General features: G+C 41.8%; 1 protein-coding gene across 8 annotated transcripts in view; it reads left to right on the top strand.

Moving 5' to 3' along the window:
- The window catches only part of ttc8 (tetratricopeptide repeat domain 8), a 55,311-nt gene that overhangs the window by 20,011 nt on the left and 18,887 nt on the right, over positions 1-16,413 (top strand). For 5 of the 8 annotated variants that reach the window (XM_038775936.1, XM_038775910.1, XM_038775901.1 and 2 more), the window contains 5 exons: positions 6,685-6,805; positions 12,058-12,121; positions 13,748-13,907; positions 14,017-14,106; positions 14,748-14,792. In XM_038775936.1, the coding sequence (XP_038631864.1) occupies positions 6,721-6,805; positions 12,058-12,121; positions 13,748-13,907; positions 14,017-14,106; positions 14,748-14,792 (444 nt within the window). In that variant the 5' untranslated portion in view covers positions 6,685-6,720. The remainder of the gene's footprint in view (positions 1-6,684; positions 6,806-12,057; positions 12,122-13,747; positions 13,908-14,016; positions 14,107-14,747; positions 14,793-16,413) is intronic. The other 3 variants (XM_038775954.1, XM_038775946.1, XM_038775963.1) reach the window with 1 other exon arrangement.

Genomic DNA, 16,413 nt, shown 5'->3' with positions numbered 1-16,413 from the left:
TTTCTGGGACACATATACTATGTAATCTTAATGTAAAAGAGACTGAAAAGAACCGAACTTACACTACTATAAGAGCAAAATACTGCAAATGCTGGGCATCTTAAGTGCTGGAAATATTCAGCAGGTCTGACAGCATCTATGGGGAGAGAAACTGACTTAACGTCTGAGGCCGATAACCTTTATCAGAACTGAAAGTACCTATAAAAAATAGGAGCAGGAGTAGGCCATGCCGCAAGATCGTGGCTAATCTAATTGTGGCTGTAACTCTATTTTCCTGCCTGTTCCCCATGACCCTTAACTCCCTTGACGATCAAAAATCTCTCTAACCCAGCCTTGAATATGTTCAATGACCCAGCCTCCACTGCTTTCTGTGGAAGATAATTCCAAAGTCTAACAACCCTCTGAAAATTAATTCCTCCTCCTCTCAGTCTTAATGGGAGATCCCTTTATTTGTAACTACTAGTCCTAGGTTTCCCCATGAGAGCCTCCCAGAATCTACCCTGTCCAGCCCCCTCAGAAACTTGTATGTTTCAATAAGGTAATCTCGCATTCTTCAAACTCTAATGAGTAGAGGCTGAACCTGCTCAACCTTTCCTCAAGACAACACCTTCATCCCAGCTTTCAACCAAGGCAAGGGAGGTATCAGTATTGAACTGAAACACATGTTACGTGCTAGGATTTCTATATTTAGTCACAACGTTAGTTGGCAAAAACAAAAGTTGCTACCTCATACTTTGATAGTTCATTCTTAAAAGAAGTTGTCGCTGCATGCAGTTGTTCTTTGGTTCTGTGGAGTAGCCTAAGATTTTTATTTTGTTTTCTTAGCCAACTGCCATGATGGCATAGAAATGCAAAGGAGACCGGTATTAATGTTCAAAAGTAATAAACATTCTGTCAATGTTTCGCTACCTAACATCTGAAAGATCTTCCTCTAGGCTTATCCCATGGGCTGCCATCTCCTCAAGTGTTCTGTCTCCAGCCTACCCACGTGGATCCATGAACATATGGCCCTCTCTCAAGCCGTTGCCCTAATCACCCATCCCCCATTAACTTGCTCTGGGGTCTTTTCCTTCCTATCCAATTTCCAAGCCAGTCATTATTCTGTCATCCACTTGGTTGACCATTGATTTTGCTTTCTCCCTCAGCAGTTATTTTGGGCACCCATTTATTACTCCTGTTCAAAGTTCAATTACACCTTTCCTGCACCTATTCAGATGAAAATAACCTTCATTAAAAGCAAAAATGGCAGGCATCATAGAGCCAATCTGCTATCTCATGGAGTCCTCGGGCAAGGCGAAGGGTAGAGGGGTTTGCCTACTCATCAACTTCTCCTGGTGCTCGGATGTGGCGAGCCTGCATCGACCCTTGGAAAGAGCACTTCGCATAAGCCCACAACTCCGCCCCATACCTGTAACCCAGCAACTCCATTCAACCCCTTTGGACACTAAGGGCAATTTAGCATGGCCAATCCACCTAACCTGCATGTCTTTGGACTGTGGGAGGAAAGCGGAGCTCCCGGAAGAAACCCATGCAGACACGAGAACGTGCAGGCTCCGCACAGACGGTGACCCAAGCCAGGAATCGAACCTGGGACCCTGGAGCTGTGAACCTGACTATAAAGCGCCCAGCATACTACCTTCCTCTGGAGTTCACTTCTGCCATCATCACAGGGGTCTGCATCCCACCCCAGGTGGAAGTGAAGAACGGGCTTGATTAATTTTACACCGCCATAAACAACCTTGAAACTGAATACCTGGAGGCCTTGTTTATCGTGGCCGGGCACTTCAACCAGGCCAACCTCAAGAGTGTACTGCCAAAATTCCACCAACACATCTGTCCCACTGGGGGCCCAAACATTCTTGACTTCTGTCAAACAAATATCAAGGGCGCCTACTGCTCCATTCCCCAAACACATTTCAGAAAATCGGACCACAAGATGGTGCTCCTTCTCCCAGCATACAAGCAGAAACTTAAGCGGGAGGATGTGGTTAAGAAGGTTGTGCAATGCTGGTCAGAAGCAATGGAAGAGTTCCTGCGTGACTGCTTGGAGTTAGTGGACTGGTCCATATTCAAGAACTCGGCTGCCAACCTAGAGCAGTATGCCACAACCGGCACATACTTCATCAGTAACTGGTGTCGAGGACTGCATGCCAAAGAAGGTAGTATGTGCATTCCCCAACCTGAAACAATGGATTAACAGGGAGATCCACTCCCTACTGAAGTCCAGTCTGAGGCGTTCAAGACGGGTGACCCTAACCTTATACAAGAAATCTAGGTATAACCGCTGCAAAGCCATCGGGACGCCAAGAGACAATACCAGACTAAGCTAGAGTCCCAGATTAATTACATGAATTCTCAGTTGTGGCAAGTCTTACAATATAACCGGCTACAAAGCAAAGCCGTGTAGAATCTCTGGCAACAGAGCACCCCTCCCTGATGAACTCAGTGTATTCTATGTTCATTTTGAGCAGGAAGCCAATAAACCATTGTTACCTGTCCTAGCAGCCGCGGACACACCCATACCTACCGTCACAGCCTCGGAAGTTAGATCAGCCTTCTTGAAAGTGAACTCACGGAAGGAGCAAGTTCTGACAGAGTTCCTGACCGAGCACTCAAATCCTACGAGGACCAACTGGCGTGTATGTTCATGGACATCTTTAACCTCTCCCTACTCCGTTCCAAAGTTCCCAACTGCTTCAAGAAGACCATTATCATATCGGTGCCAAAGAAAAACCGGGGAACATGCCTCAATGACCACCGACTGGTGGCCCTGACATCTATTATTATGAAGTGCTGAGGTTGGTCATGAGACACATCAACTCCAACCTTCCAGAATGCCTTGATCCTACCCCGCAACAGGTCCACAGTAGATGCTATCTCCCTGGCTGTACACTCGTCCCTGCAGCATCTCGACATCAAGGACACCTGTTCATTGACTACAGCACGCCTTCAACACCATAATCCCAGCCAAGATCATATCCAAATTCCAAAATCTAGGACTCGGCTCCTCCCTCTGCAAATGGATCCTTGACTTCCTGACCCACAGCCCATAATCAGTAAGGATAAACAACGACATCTCCTCCATGATAGTCCTCAAAACCGGGGCCCCGCCAGGCTGTGTATTTAGCTCCCTACTATACTACTTATACACATGACCGTGTGGCAAAATTCGGCTCCAACTCCATCTACAAGTTTGCTGATGATACGACCGTAGTGGGTCACATCTCAAACAACGATGAGTCAGAGTACAGGAGGGAGATAGAGAACCTAGTGACATGGTGCAATGACGACAATCTCTCCCTCAATGTCAGCAAAACAATGGAGCTGGTTATTGACATCAAAAAGTGAAGTGTCTTTTACACCCATGTATCAACGGCGCTGAGGCGGAGATGGTGGGCAGCTTAAAATTCTTAAGTGTAAACATCACCAACAACCTGTCCTGGTACACCCACGTCGACGCTACGACTAAGAAAGCACAACAACGCCTACAGTTCCTCAGGAAGCTTAAGGAAATTTATCACGTCCACAATGACTCGTGTCAATTTTTATAGATGTAACACAAGAGGGCATCCTATCTGGCTGCATCATGGCTTGGTACGGCAACTGCTCGGCCCAAGACTGTAGGAAACTACAGAGAGTCATGAACACAGCGCAGTCCATCACGTGAGCCCGCCTCCCATCCATTGACTCTGTCGACACCTCCTGCTGCCTTGGGAAAGTGGGCAACATAATGAAAGACCCCTCCCACCAGGTTATTCTCTCTTCCAACCTCTTTCATTGGGCAGAAAGTCTGAAAACACGCACCGAAAAGATTCAAAAACCGCTTCTTCCCCGCTGTTATCAGACTCCTGAGGGCCCTCTTATGGACTGAACTGATCTTTCTGCACTTCCTCTCTAAAGTTGTAGTACTATATACCGTATGTTTCATACAATGCCTATGTATTTACATAGTGTATTTATCGTAGGTTCTATGTTTTTGTGTATGGAGCGATCTGCCTGGACTGGACTGCAATGTGTTTTCTGCAGTCTGGAGTGTCACAACTTGAGATTTAAGCTACTTTAAATTTACTAGTATTCTTGAACTTAAACATAACATTTTGCCACTTTGGAAGATTTTTAAAATTAATTTGTGGAATGTGGGCATTGCTGGCTACGCCAGCATTTCTTTTCCATATAAATTGCCCTCTGTTATTTGTCTGTATTCTTATGATTTAGATTAGCTGGTTGTTTTATTCTGCTCAGTTGACGCATTAGGTCCTGTGTTCTGTTTTTATCATAGAAGCTGACCGCACTGGAGGCTGCCATTTGACCTGTAATGTCTGTGCTGACTCCATTATACTGCCTCTCCCTATTGTTCCTCCCAAAGTGCATCATTTCAAACTTTGCCATTTCAAAATGCATCTGCAATGTTTCCGTCTTCCTTGAATTTGCTTTATAAATTGTTCCCTGCCTTTCAATTCAGATTCAACAGTTATATTTATAAATTTTGTCATTGTGTAATGTCGAACCTGCTTTTGTTTCAAGACATTATTTTCTGTGAATAATAACATGAAATCAGTCGGGTGAGATTTTAAAATTTAGTCAATAGTGAGTTTTTGGGATGTAGCCTAGTATTTTTGAGATTTGAAAAAAAAAGAGTGCAAGGAAAAGGCAACTGTGATTTATCTCTCACCAGGTCTCTTTAGGCTTCGAGAATTAATCTGACAAAAACCTCAATATTGTTGAATATACACTCAAGTCTGATTGTCCCACTTCTTAACTGAATACTGTCTTAAGCCTTATACCTCAGTTGCAAGGCAGAGGTATTTATGGTGGATGTTCAAAACTGGTGTTTCCAATATTCAGTTCGGGCAAGAAGTGAGTCATCATAGAAATGGTAAAGAGAAATTGGAGTGAAACAGAGAAAGGGGGCATGATAGGGTGGATGCTGAGAGAGTGTTGTTTCTAGTGGAAAATCTAGATCTAGGGGACACGAGTGATCTCCCAGACAATACTGTGTTGAGGAGAAAATCTTTCTCTGAGGAACATTAATCTCTTGCATTCTCTTCTCCGGAGAGCACTGGCAGCTGGGTCATTCAATATATTCAAGGCTGAGTTAGATTTTTGATCGATGCGGCAGTCTGGGGTGGTGGGGGAGGCACGCAATTGGAATTGAGACCATATTCTGATCAGAAAATGATCTTGTTGAATGAATAAGCAGGGGCCGAATGGCCTTCTCCTGCTCCTTATTTTCGTGTTCTTGCGTGACAGCTAACCCATCTTCTCTCTCCCTTTCCTGATTCACAGCAATCTGACTCGTGAACATGAGAACTCTGCTTTTCTGTAAATTATACAAAGCTCACCTGAAAAATAATTTATTTATGTCATGTGAATGCAACACTTTCTAAACTTGCTACCAAGTAGAAAATAGCACAGAAAAGGGACATTACGTAATACTGGACAAAAAATATTTTAAAAGGATAGACATGAACAGTAATTACACTTGTGGAATTGCCTATATATTTGTAATATGTAGAAGTTATCTGAGTCTGAGGATACTGGAATACCAGTTTTGATGAAGGAACAAACTCAAAACATAATTTTCTCTGGCATTTTCTTATTAATACATTAAAAACCTAGCAAAAGAACTGAACATTAAATGGTAATGTTAATTTAAACATATTTGGTTTACAATTGTTATAATGATGAGCATGTTTCTGCACAGGTTTAAAGTAATACACCAGAAAGGTTAAGTGGGGTTACTGGGTTACGGGTGTGGGCTTTAGTGGGGTGCTAATTCCAAGGGCTGGTGCAGACTCAATGGGCCAAATGGCCTACTTCTGCACTGTAAATTCTATGAACTGGGACATTTACAATCCAGGGTTCGCATAATGGCTGAAATAATACCTTATTATCATCAGAACCTCCAGACAGTTCTTTGAGCCCTTGGGCTCTTGGGGACTGGTTTAGCACAGTGGGCTAAACAGCTGGCTTGTAATGCAGAACAAGGCCAGCAGCGGGGGTTCAATTCCCGTACCGGCCTCCCGAACAGGCGCCGGAATGTGGCGACTATGGGCTTTTCACAATAACTTCATTGAAGCCTACTTGTGACAATAACTTATTATTATTATTATTATTATTTATCACTTTATAATATTTTTTCACCTTTATTATTTTTCAAAACGAAACTTCTAATCTGCTAGCATGAGCTAATTTTCCCTCAATTATGTCTTTTAAAAAAATATATTGGTAGTGTTTTCATCTAGGACGCAGTAGAATTTAGTAAATTATATATACAGTAGTACATAGCCTTCAATAATACTTGCATTTATTATTGAAATAAATGTTCCAAAAAAGTGTTAAAAGTTTTACTCATCAAATGGTGAGTTACTTCAATTAAAAAAAAAAACGCATGAGCAAGAGGCAATACTGAATGGTTAAATATAGGGTTATTTTAATCCAGAGTGCACTTGGATTGTCAATTTAAATTTCAAATAGGTGAAGAATCTCTTTCAATATTAAATACTGCAATACATATCAGTATGGCAAAGGGAGCCTCATTTTGTCACTACTACCTAATTTCCTTAAACCATGACTTGGCAACTTTTTTTTGCCTCCCATCCATGTGCTCCATTCCTTTTAATTGTGATTGATACAAATTTCTAATCACAAAACTTCTGAAATTAATATTTACCAATTCTGTAGGCTGCATGGAGTTTGAAAACCCGAGCTTTGACAGAGATGGTATATGTGGATGAGATTGATGTAGATCAAGAAGGAATAGCGGAAATGATGCTGGATGACAGTGCTATTGCCCAGATTGCCCGTAAGTACATTAGAAAATCAGTTTTATTGGTTAATTAAATTAGGCCTGATTTAAATTCAGTCAAACCCTCGTATCGAAATTTGCTGTTAACACAAAATAAGCAGTGAGACAGACTAAAAGACTTTAGGACGACAAAGACCGATTAGTGGAATGGACAGACAGATAATGATTGTGATTTAAAGTGAGGTGTGAGATAATGGGTGGAACCTTACCAAAAAATGGCAAGTGTCAGTCCCAGCGAGAAAAACTGAGTGAATCCCATCAGCAAAGTCAATGGGATTTCTTACGGAATTTTACGCCTCTTAAAGAAAAGTTTTTCTCCCCCCAAAAATCACGCTGTGCTCTTAGTGCCCTCCCTCTGGCTCACTCCAGGGAAACTGAATCACTGCAATCACTGGGGAGCTCCATCGAAACACACTAGTCAAGATAGCTCACCACTGTAGATCAATACTTGTGAATAAACATCACTTTGTTCACCACCAGATGCTCCACAAACCTCCACGCGCACTTTGCGCTTCATCCCTGTGCAGTGTGAGAGTGGCAGCCCTATGTCTCTGTCAGCTCCCACACTGAAGACTCAGTGATGACACGTTGTTGCAAGCTGCCCAAACATTAGGCCCTGAAGGTCCAAGCCTCCCAGGGATGCCTGCCAAGGCCACCTTGGGCAACAGGCACTTGTAAATAAACATCACTTTGTTCTGCCACTCTTTCCAGTGATGAGGATGGCATGGCTGACAAAGTGTAGAGCGGCTGATCTACCCAGATAGTTGGAGGAACACACCAGGACCCCTGATCTCGAAGGGGGCTGTAACAGATGAGAGCTCGCCCAGCATTTCTAAACCCCACGACAAGCCCGTCCATTGAAGTGTCGCATTCCGCTCTCTGACAGGCACGAGTCAGACACAGTCACACCCTGCCCATGGAATTGGGATCCATCACAGAAACCTACCGCAGGCACTAATGCTGAGATAGCAATCACCATGGCGGGACCTGCTCGTCTCCAAACCTAGAGGTTATGAAGGTGCCCCGAGCCCCACTGGCCATGGTCCAAGGACCTTACTTCTTCCCCTCTGTCGGTTGTCCTCCTCATCTGAGTAGATGTGGCGCTCCTCCGGCTCCAGGTGCTCTCCCCTCTGCAATGACAAGTTGCGGAGCGTATAGCACACCTCAGTTATGCAGGACATCCTCTTGGGACTGTAATGGAGGGCATCCCTGACCAGTTGAGGCACTGGAACCACATCTTCAACTGTCTGATCGCCTGCTCTACTAGCACACGCGTTGAAGCATGAGCCTTGTAGCGTGTCTCCACCTGTTGGTGGACTCCACACTGGTGTCATCAGCCACCTCCTTATTGTATATGCCTTGTCCCAAAGAGCTATCCCTCCAGACGCTGCTTTGGGATCTGGGAGCGCCCCAAATTGTAACTGTCATGGACCTTCTCCCGCAAAGCAGGCACATATCTGCATGATTCGCATCATGTGGTGACAAGACTATCTCGAACGTTGAGGGAATAGCATCCCTTGCTGTTCATAAATGGTGCCACATGATGCCATGAGACCACATCGCCACATGGGTGCAGCCTATTAAACCCTGCACTTGGGGCACAGTTGAAACCCTTGGCCCTGGTGTCTTGGCTCTCCTGTTCCCAGTCCAAATTAATACACATGTGGGCCTTCGCATAAAGGCCATTTCCCTGATGCATTTGTATGCGGCTGACTGGGAGAACCCACAGAAATCACACTTGCTGCCGTGAAATAAGCCACACACATAGAAATTCAGAGAGGCGGTGACTTTAAGGGTCACTGGCAGTGGGTGTCCTCCCATCCCATGTGGTACCAGCTTTTGCAGGACATGACTAAGTTGGTCCACCATTCCATGGGACAGGTGGAGTCATTCTCCGGCATTGTGGCTCTAATATTTGTAGATAGGAAGACAGATGTTGGAAAACTCTTTGCTGGTCAGGCCAATACAATCTCAAATGGGGCTGTTCCCTCTGTGGCACCCCTCCCTGCCAACTATTGCGCCAGGGTCCCCCCCTCCCCCCCCCCCTCCCCTCCTTATCGTCCCTCCAGTGCTGACCCTTAGTATTCACCTGCCACCCACTTTCCAGCTCCCAGTGAGGATGGGCACCATCTCAGCGGTGATTGGAGCACAAGCCCAACAAGGAGAACACAGGAAGCGATGCCTGCATGCCATCCTCCAGACCCCCTTAAGGCATCCCAAAGTAAATGGAAGATTAAGGTCAGCTAGCGACCCCCCCCCCCCCCCGCTCCAAGAAGGAACGACTGGCCCCGAGTTGAACTTATCTGTGTCCATTAGTGATAGGTTGGGGGGGATTCCAAAAGCCAATCAATTTTTTCGATTTTCTAGATTTTGAACCTGTATCAAATTTCTCAGGAAAGGCGAGAGAGGGCTCAAAAACCTCCAATGGTTTTTCTTTTGAGAATAAATTAAAAGAAAGGGAGAATACACACCATGCACAGATAATGAATGAAAAAAGGGTTTGGAGCGGCAGAAAAATTTTAAAAATATTTTTATTGCTTTCACAATTTGCGTTTCACATTTCAATTTGTAAGTTAAATTACAAGTTACATAGCCGCACATCATACATATCGAAAACAACCAATTACAAAAGAAAAAAACCAAGGGGAGAAAAAGAAAACAGAACCAGACAAAGGTCATTATCTCTTTTTACATACACTTGTCTCCCCTCCCTCTATGGCCGTGGTCCCCCTTTGACCGATCTGCCATTGCTGTACTCCCAACTGTGGTCTGAACGTGTATTAACCAGTGTGTTCTTGTTGTTTACTGTGGTTTTACCCAGGCCCGTCCCCTGTGGCTTTGTCTCTTGCCCATTGCATTCTTTTTTGTGGGCCTTCGCCTCCCCTCCACCCACTCCAAAACCCCGTGCCCTTCCTTTCCCTTTTCTTTTATGTTCTGTGGCTTGTCCATGTCTCACCAATCCCCTCGCCTCTCGCTCTGCTGGTTGCTGGCTACAAACAGCTCTTGAAACAAGTTGGTGAACGGCTTCCACATCCTGTGGAAGCCCTCTTCCACCTCTTTCCCCCCCCCCCCCACCCCCCCACTCCCGAATGGCATAACTCCAGATTAGAATGTCCCATTATAGAAAGTACATTTGTCAGGATTTTGCATTTGTAATGATGACTGCAACTTCTAGTGTCCACATGTGAGCAGTCAAGTGTGGAAATTCATAAATTGCTGTTGATTACTCTGCTCCTCCACAGGGTACGTTGTTGAAGTCAGTGTAAACAAAAATCTTTAGCAATCACCTCAATTAATATGAACTTCCACTATTAGTATTGCTGTAAAAGTCCTTGAAAAGGGTGCATACTGTCCAACTGGAATTTTAACAACATTCAAGTTCATAACTATTGTTGAGCAAGCTCTCTGACCCAGAAGAACTAACTTTATATTTGTGGAATGTCAAATTTCTCCGTCATGATTCGGGTAGTACAGAACTTGAGTATTGCTGGAAAAATATATTTTTTGTCAAAGCATTTTGTCTTACACTCATCAGGACATTCACAAGAATACAAAGTAAGGGAAATCAACCTTAATGGGGCAACATTTGCTAAATATTCTTCAGTGTGTTAAGAATTACACTGACAATCAATTTAAGATTGTCAGTTGGACTCGCAGTGTGATGTCTTTGCGTGTACTGGAAGCTGTATTTTTAATCCACCGGGCTCTGTTCTTTGCAGACAGAAAGAACATGTACACACATTGTGCCTGTTTCAGTTAAGTTCAGTAAGTGACAGCTATTTACTGATGAATTCCTTAGGACAATGCCTTGACCAATCAGAGTCGAGCTGCCTGATTTAAATTCAAATGATGCTTGGTAGTTAATGGTCAGTTACCATCAACTTGTGCATTCTCTATGGTAATCAGAGTCTACTTACCAACAATTACCATTCACTTCTCATATAGTATAAATGTGTTGATTTCTCTTGCATTGTATTCTTACAAATGTCCTGATCAATACATGATGAAAAGCTTTGACAAAAAGTCGCTTCATTTTTTCAACAATACTCTATCATGATTCAAAGATAAGTCCCATGAATTTTTTTAAAATAGTTTTTCCATTAATCCCATGTTTATGTTACAATATTTTCCTCTCCATAAAATGTTTTTAAAATTAAGGATAACTAGTGGTTTTTATTTCTTCGTTTTTGATGTCTGTGATTTGACTGCTCAGCCTGCTTACTAACAGCACTGTTTTGTGCAAGCGATCCCTTATAGTTCACACTAGAATCAAAGTAACATTGAAAAAAGTGAAATCCACACCATCAAGATTGCTAGGGTTTTGCAAGCAGTTTGCTTCAAGGTCAATGGTGAGCATCATTGCTTTGCAGCTGACCACAAAATCTAGATCATTAAAACCATTAGAGTTTAGAGCACAAACTGGATTATACCAGATTTGCAAAGCTATTTTTCTGGGGAAAAACTTGTGATACAGAGGCTAATTTTTTTTAGGATCAGGAAAAGCGAAGACTGATTGTAAATGAAAAACCTATTTTATTCTGTTTGAGAGTCAGCAACGAGGAAGTCATTCATGTCACTGGAAATGAGAAGAAAGATTAGGAAAATATATTTATATAAGAGTTACTGGAACAAGGAATGCTTTTCCCTAGGCAGTGGTTGCTGCAGGGGTCATTGCGGAATTTTTTTTAGGGGAATCTTTAATAAATATTTTGAAGTGGAGGAATATGCAGAGAAATAAGTGTGAATGCGATAGCAGGATTGGTGTTGGATTGCTCTGGGAAAGCAACTGGGACAGGCATGGGCCAAATGGCCCAATTCTGTGCCAAATTGTTTCTTCAGTGATGGCATCAATTGAATGAAAACTAGCACCATTGATCATTATTGTTTGAATGCCTCATCTGAAAACTAGCGGCAGCACTGAGGTGTCAGCTATAATTAGACGGTCAGGTGATTGGAGGGACCTTGAGCCCACATTTGTCTGTCTCTGAGGTGGTAGTGGAACAGCTGAACGCTTAACTTTTAAAGTTCACATTTTACCACTAATACCACACACAGCTCCTATTTAAACCTGTGCAAAAGTGTTAATAATCACAGAATATATAAAAATACAATTCAGAATTTTTGTGGTTTTTTTTCTCTCATTTTGCTGAATTAACAAAATGTAAGTATTATTCATGCATGCTCAGATTTTAGATTTGGACTTTTGAATTGGATTTTCAAAGATATCTGAAAGTACTTTTTGTCTACAGGACCTGGAACCTCTTTAAAACTCTCAGGAATCAGTCAAGGAGGAGGTCCTAGCCCAGCTGTCAGGTATTAAGAACTTTAACTATGATCCTCTTGATGGCTTCATGAGCAAAGATGTGGAGATGCCGGCGTTGGACTGGGGTGAGCACAGTAAGAAGTCTTACAACACCAGGTTAAAGTCCAACAGGTTTGTTTCAAACACGAGCTTTCGGAGCACTGCTCCTTCCTCAGGTGAATGGAGAGGAATTCTCTCTCCATTCACCTGAGGAAGGAGCTGCGCTCCGAAAGCTCGTGTTTGAAACAAACCTGTTGGACTTTAACCTGGTGTTGTAAGACTTCTTCATGAGCAAAGGCACTGCACTGAACCATATGCACCAGGAAGGTCTCAATTAATTACTTTTGAAGTGTAGTCACTGCTGTAGGGAAGGTATAGATGAAATGTTAGGTGGGTCGGGTGATGCAAGCTCATATTTGGTTGTGATTATATTTTGCTCAATTTGATATCCGATGCATAAAAGAACCAACTTGTTAAGGTTCACCAAATTAAGTTAATGAAAAAGCAAACACAAAGGTTCCTAAAAATGAAATGCACAAGCTCTCCTTATAAGAACATGCTGCACTTGCCTATCCATAGCATTTTGTTATAATTAGGTATTGCCAAAACCTAAAGATATCCAAATGTGTTCAGTGAATGGAGTTTAACCATCTAACAATGCAGCATTATTAGAAATAAATTATGTTTCCTGCTGTTTGTCCAACCACCAATGCTTTAGATGATTAGCTTGGAGAGTTACCTGAAACCAAGTAGGAAGAATATTGGCCTAACCACAAGTTCCAAAAGTGGCTGTTCAGTTTTCTATGATCATGAGCAATAACCAGAATATAAATATGCTTTAAGATGATGGTCGAGAAGGACATAGTATGATGAAAACCAGAAACGCTGATTATGAGAAGCTGAGAATAAAACTTTGGGAAAATAAGATGGACAAGAATATTGACAAACATTTTGTAGAACAATAATGGGAAACACTTAGAACAGTGTTTGACAGAGTGCAAAAGAAATTCTGCTAAATGGAAAGTAGAAACTAAGCACTAGTGAGATTCCATAGATAAATAAAACATAAGGGACAACAATAAGAGTTAAGAAAGAGGCAGACATTAAGTATGTAGAAAGGACACAACTGTATGTGAAGGTAGAATGTGAAGAGATTAGGAGAAGTCAAAAACAATTGGGAAGATAAAGTAAATCTATGAAATGAAATTATTGAGGAACATATAACAAAATATTTTATAGGAATGGGAATAGGACTATCGAGGGGTAAACGCACAGGTAATGATGGAGAGATGGCAAATATATGAAATATTTTGCTTTGGTATTTAACAGGAGATGGATCTGGCAGATACGACATTGAATGATGAAATGAGGGAGGTGCACTAAAATTTTTAAAAAGGGATGTGTAGAATTAACTAATGATCTAATACATCTATCCCCAATATTGTTTTGTTTTAATTGTCAAGTAATTCACCTCCGCTTTAAGGATTAAAGCTAAGCTTCCTCTCTCAAGTAGCAGTTTTGAAGTTCTATTTTAAAAACAATTGTCAACGTATTCAGTTGTCCATAAATCAAGAGTTAATTTCCTTTGTAACCATTTTCATTGTGTATCTGTTCAAATTGTTTATCTCTTTTCATAGACCCATGTCTCAATCAGGAAGACCCATTACTGGGTTTGTTAGACCAGGCACCCAATCTGGCAGACCTGGCACTATGGAGCAGGCTATCAAGACCCCAAGAACTGCCTACACTGCCCGACCAGTAACGTGTGCATCTGGGAGATTTGTTAGGCTGGGGACGGTAACATTTGTCAAAGCATAGTTTTAAAATTTCAATTATTTTTCATAGTCATCAATTTTGTAAACATTCTGTTGGAATTGTAATTTAATGTTTTTCTCTCTTTCTTCAGGCCTCCATGCTTACGAGTCCCGATGGACCATTTATTAACTTATCCAGATTAAATTTAACCAAATATGCTGGGAAACCAAATTTAGCTAAGGTTTGTGCCAAATTATACATGCATAGGCCTGAAGTTTCTGCTAGGGTTCAATAGTATTCCCTTTGCAATTCACCCTCAATCCACCAAACCAACACAGAAGATTGGAGAATATCTGCTGCTTTTGCACTGGTTTAAAAAGCATTGCGTCGGAAGAAAACTTTTGTCAACAAGCTAGCCACTTCCCCAGATTGAATTATTTCACCATGGCGAATTTGTCTATTTGCAGTCCTTCCAATAGGCTTTTAAAATTAAACTTTTGGGTGCAAGGACAATAATGCCTTTATTTTCTGAAGAAACTGACAGCTGCATACCAGTGAAACTAAATGGTCCTGTATAGTTTTGTAAGAGTCATTTTCTGTTAGTCAAAATCCAATTATTCCTAGTTAGGATAAGTTCTAAAAAGTTGCCTAATTGTGTTGGATTTGTTTTGTGTTATAAGAATGAATTTGAGCAGAAACCCGAATAAAAATTCATTTTGCTTTAAAAAGTGGGGACCCAGCAAAAAAGGATGCTTGCCAGATTTCTCCATCCTCGCCCTCATTCTGTGCAAGCAAGAGAAGAGGTCTTTTCTTTAGATTAGAGTGTGCAAATGTTGGATTTGAAAAATGCTAAAATATTGTGCAATTATGTGTATTTTTCAGGCACTGTTTGAATATATTTTCCATCATGAAAATGATGTCAAAACTGTAAGTAAATACCTACCATAGAATTGCAGTTTCTGTTATGGGTTTATTTCAATAACATAGAGTAAACGCGGGCATGTAACTGAGATGAACATAAGTATGCTGAAGGTCAGATGTACAATAATGCCTTTTGATTCTCATGAACGGACAGATTTTCCTCAATTATCATTCTCGGCACAGGGCTTTGGTGATGGGAATGCTTATTAGGAATTCCAGCCTAGTGTATTTGTACCTCTACAATTTTCCACATGTGTGACAGTGCACATTTACAAAATCTACTCGGTTCCCATAAAAATCAAGTTTTCGATTCTATCAGAGCCACTTTAAGGTGGAACATTTATAGAAGATCCTAAAGAAATTCTAAATGTTCATGGAACGACCAGATTGTTGTTTGTCCTTTCTTAATGTATGGCATTTGTTAATGTCCTTCAGAAGAGGAAAAATGCCATCCTTACCTGGACTGGCCTACGTGGGACTCCAGATCCGCAGCAACGTGATTGACCCTTACTCTGACACATTCTAACAAGCCATTCAGTTGTATCAAACCACTACAGCGGAAAGCACTGTGGGTGGACCATCACCACATAGACAGCAGTGGTGTTTCAAGAAGGTGGCTCAACACCACCTGTTCAAGGGCAATTAGGAATGGACAATTAACGCTGGTCTTGCCTGCAATGCTCACATCTTAAGAACAAATGTTTTAAAAATGCAAATAAACATATAAAATATAATACTGCAAGCTAGAGAGTATTATAGTATGGAAACATGGAATAATATGCATTATATGACGATTGTTCCATCATAAAAAATCTGAAGGATGCAACATTATTACATTTGTCACTTGTTAAACTCTTGGCATCACAATCTGATAATGGCAGGTTCTGGAAGTAAGTACATGGAAGACGATAAGAAGGAATTTATTTCCATAAGTTGGATTTGGATAACTCACCGATAGTTGATATAGGAACAGGAGTAGACCATTCAGCCCCTCCAGCCTGTTCTGCCATTCAGTTACATTATGGCTGATCTGTAGCACAACTGCATCTAGCAGCCATGGTTCCATAACCTTTTAATAACACTTATTAAATAAAAATCCTCAGTCTGTTTTAAAATTTACAATTGACCTAAATTCCCCAGCTTTAGGGAGGGGGGGGGGATTTCCTTATTTCCACTACCCTTTTTTTTGAAGGAGCACTTTCCGACATCGCCCTTGAACAGCCTAGCTCAAATTTTAAGCTGATGGTCCTTGTTCTGAACACTCCTACCAGAAGAAAATTATCCATTTATCCTGATGAATCCTTTAATCATCTTTAAACATTTCAATTAGATCATTTCTTACTCTTCTACATTCATTGGATTACAAGCCTACTATATAGAATGCACGGTAGCACAGTGGTTAGCACTGTTGCTTCACAGCAGCAGGGACCTGGCTTGGGTCTGTGTGGATCCGGTCTGTACTTTCTCCCCATGTCTATGTGGGTTTCCTCACGGGTGTTCCCGTTTCCTCCCACAAGTCCCAAACGACATGCTTGTTAAGTGAATTGAACATTCTGAATTCTCCCTCCGTGTACCCAAAATGCATTTTCCTTCCTAACTGCCGACTGAACCTGCACGTTAACCTTAA

Source organism: Scyliorhinus canicula, chromosome 2, assembly GCF_902713615.1.
Source record: "Scyliorhinus canicula chromosome 2, sScyCan1.1, whole genome shotgun sequence".
NCBI classification, from domain to species: Eukaryota; Metazoa; Chordata; class Chondrichthyes; order Carcharhiniformes; family Scyliorhinidae; genus Scyliorhinus; species Scyliorhinus canicula.
The sequence above is the reverse complement of the archived record's forward strand: the minus strand, read 5'-3'. Positions and strand labels throughout refer to the sequence as shown.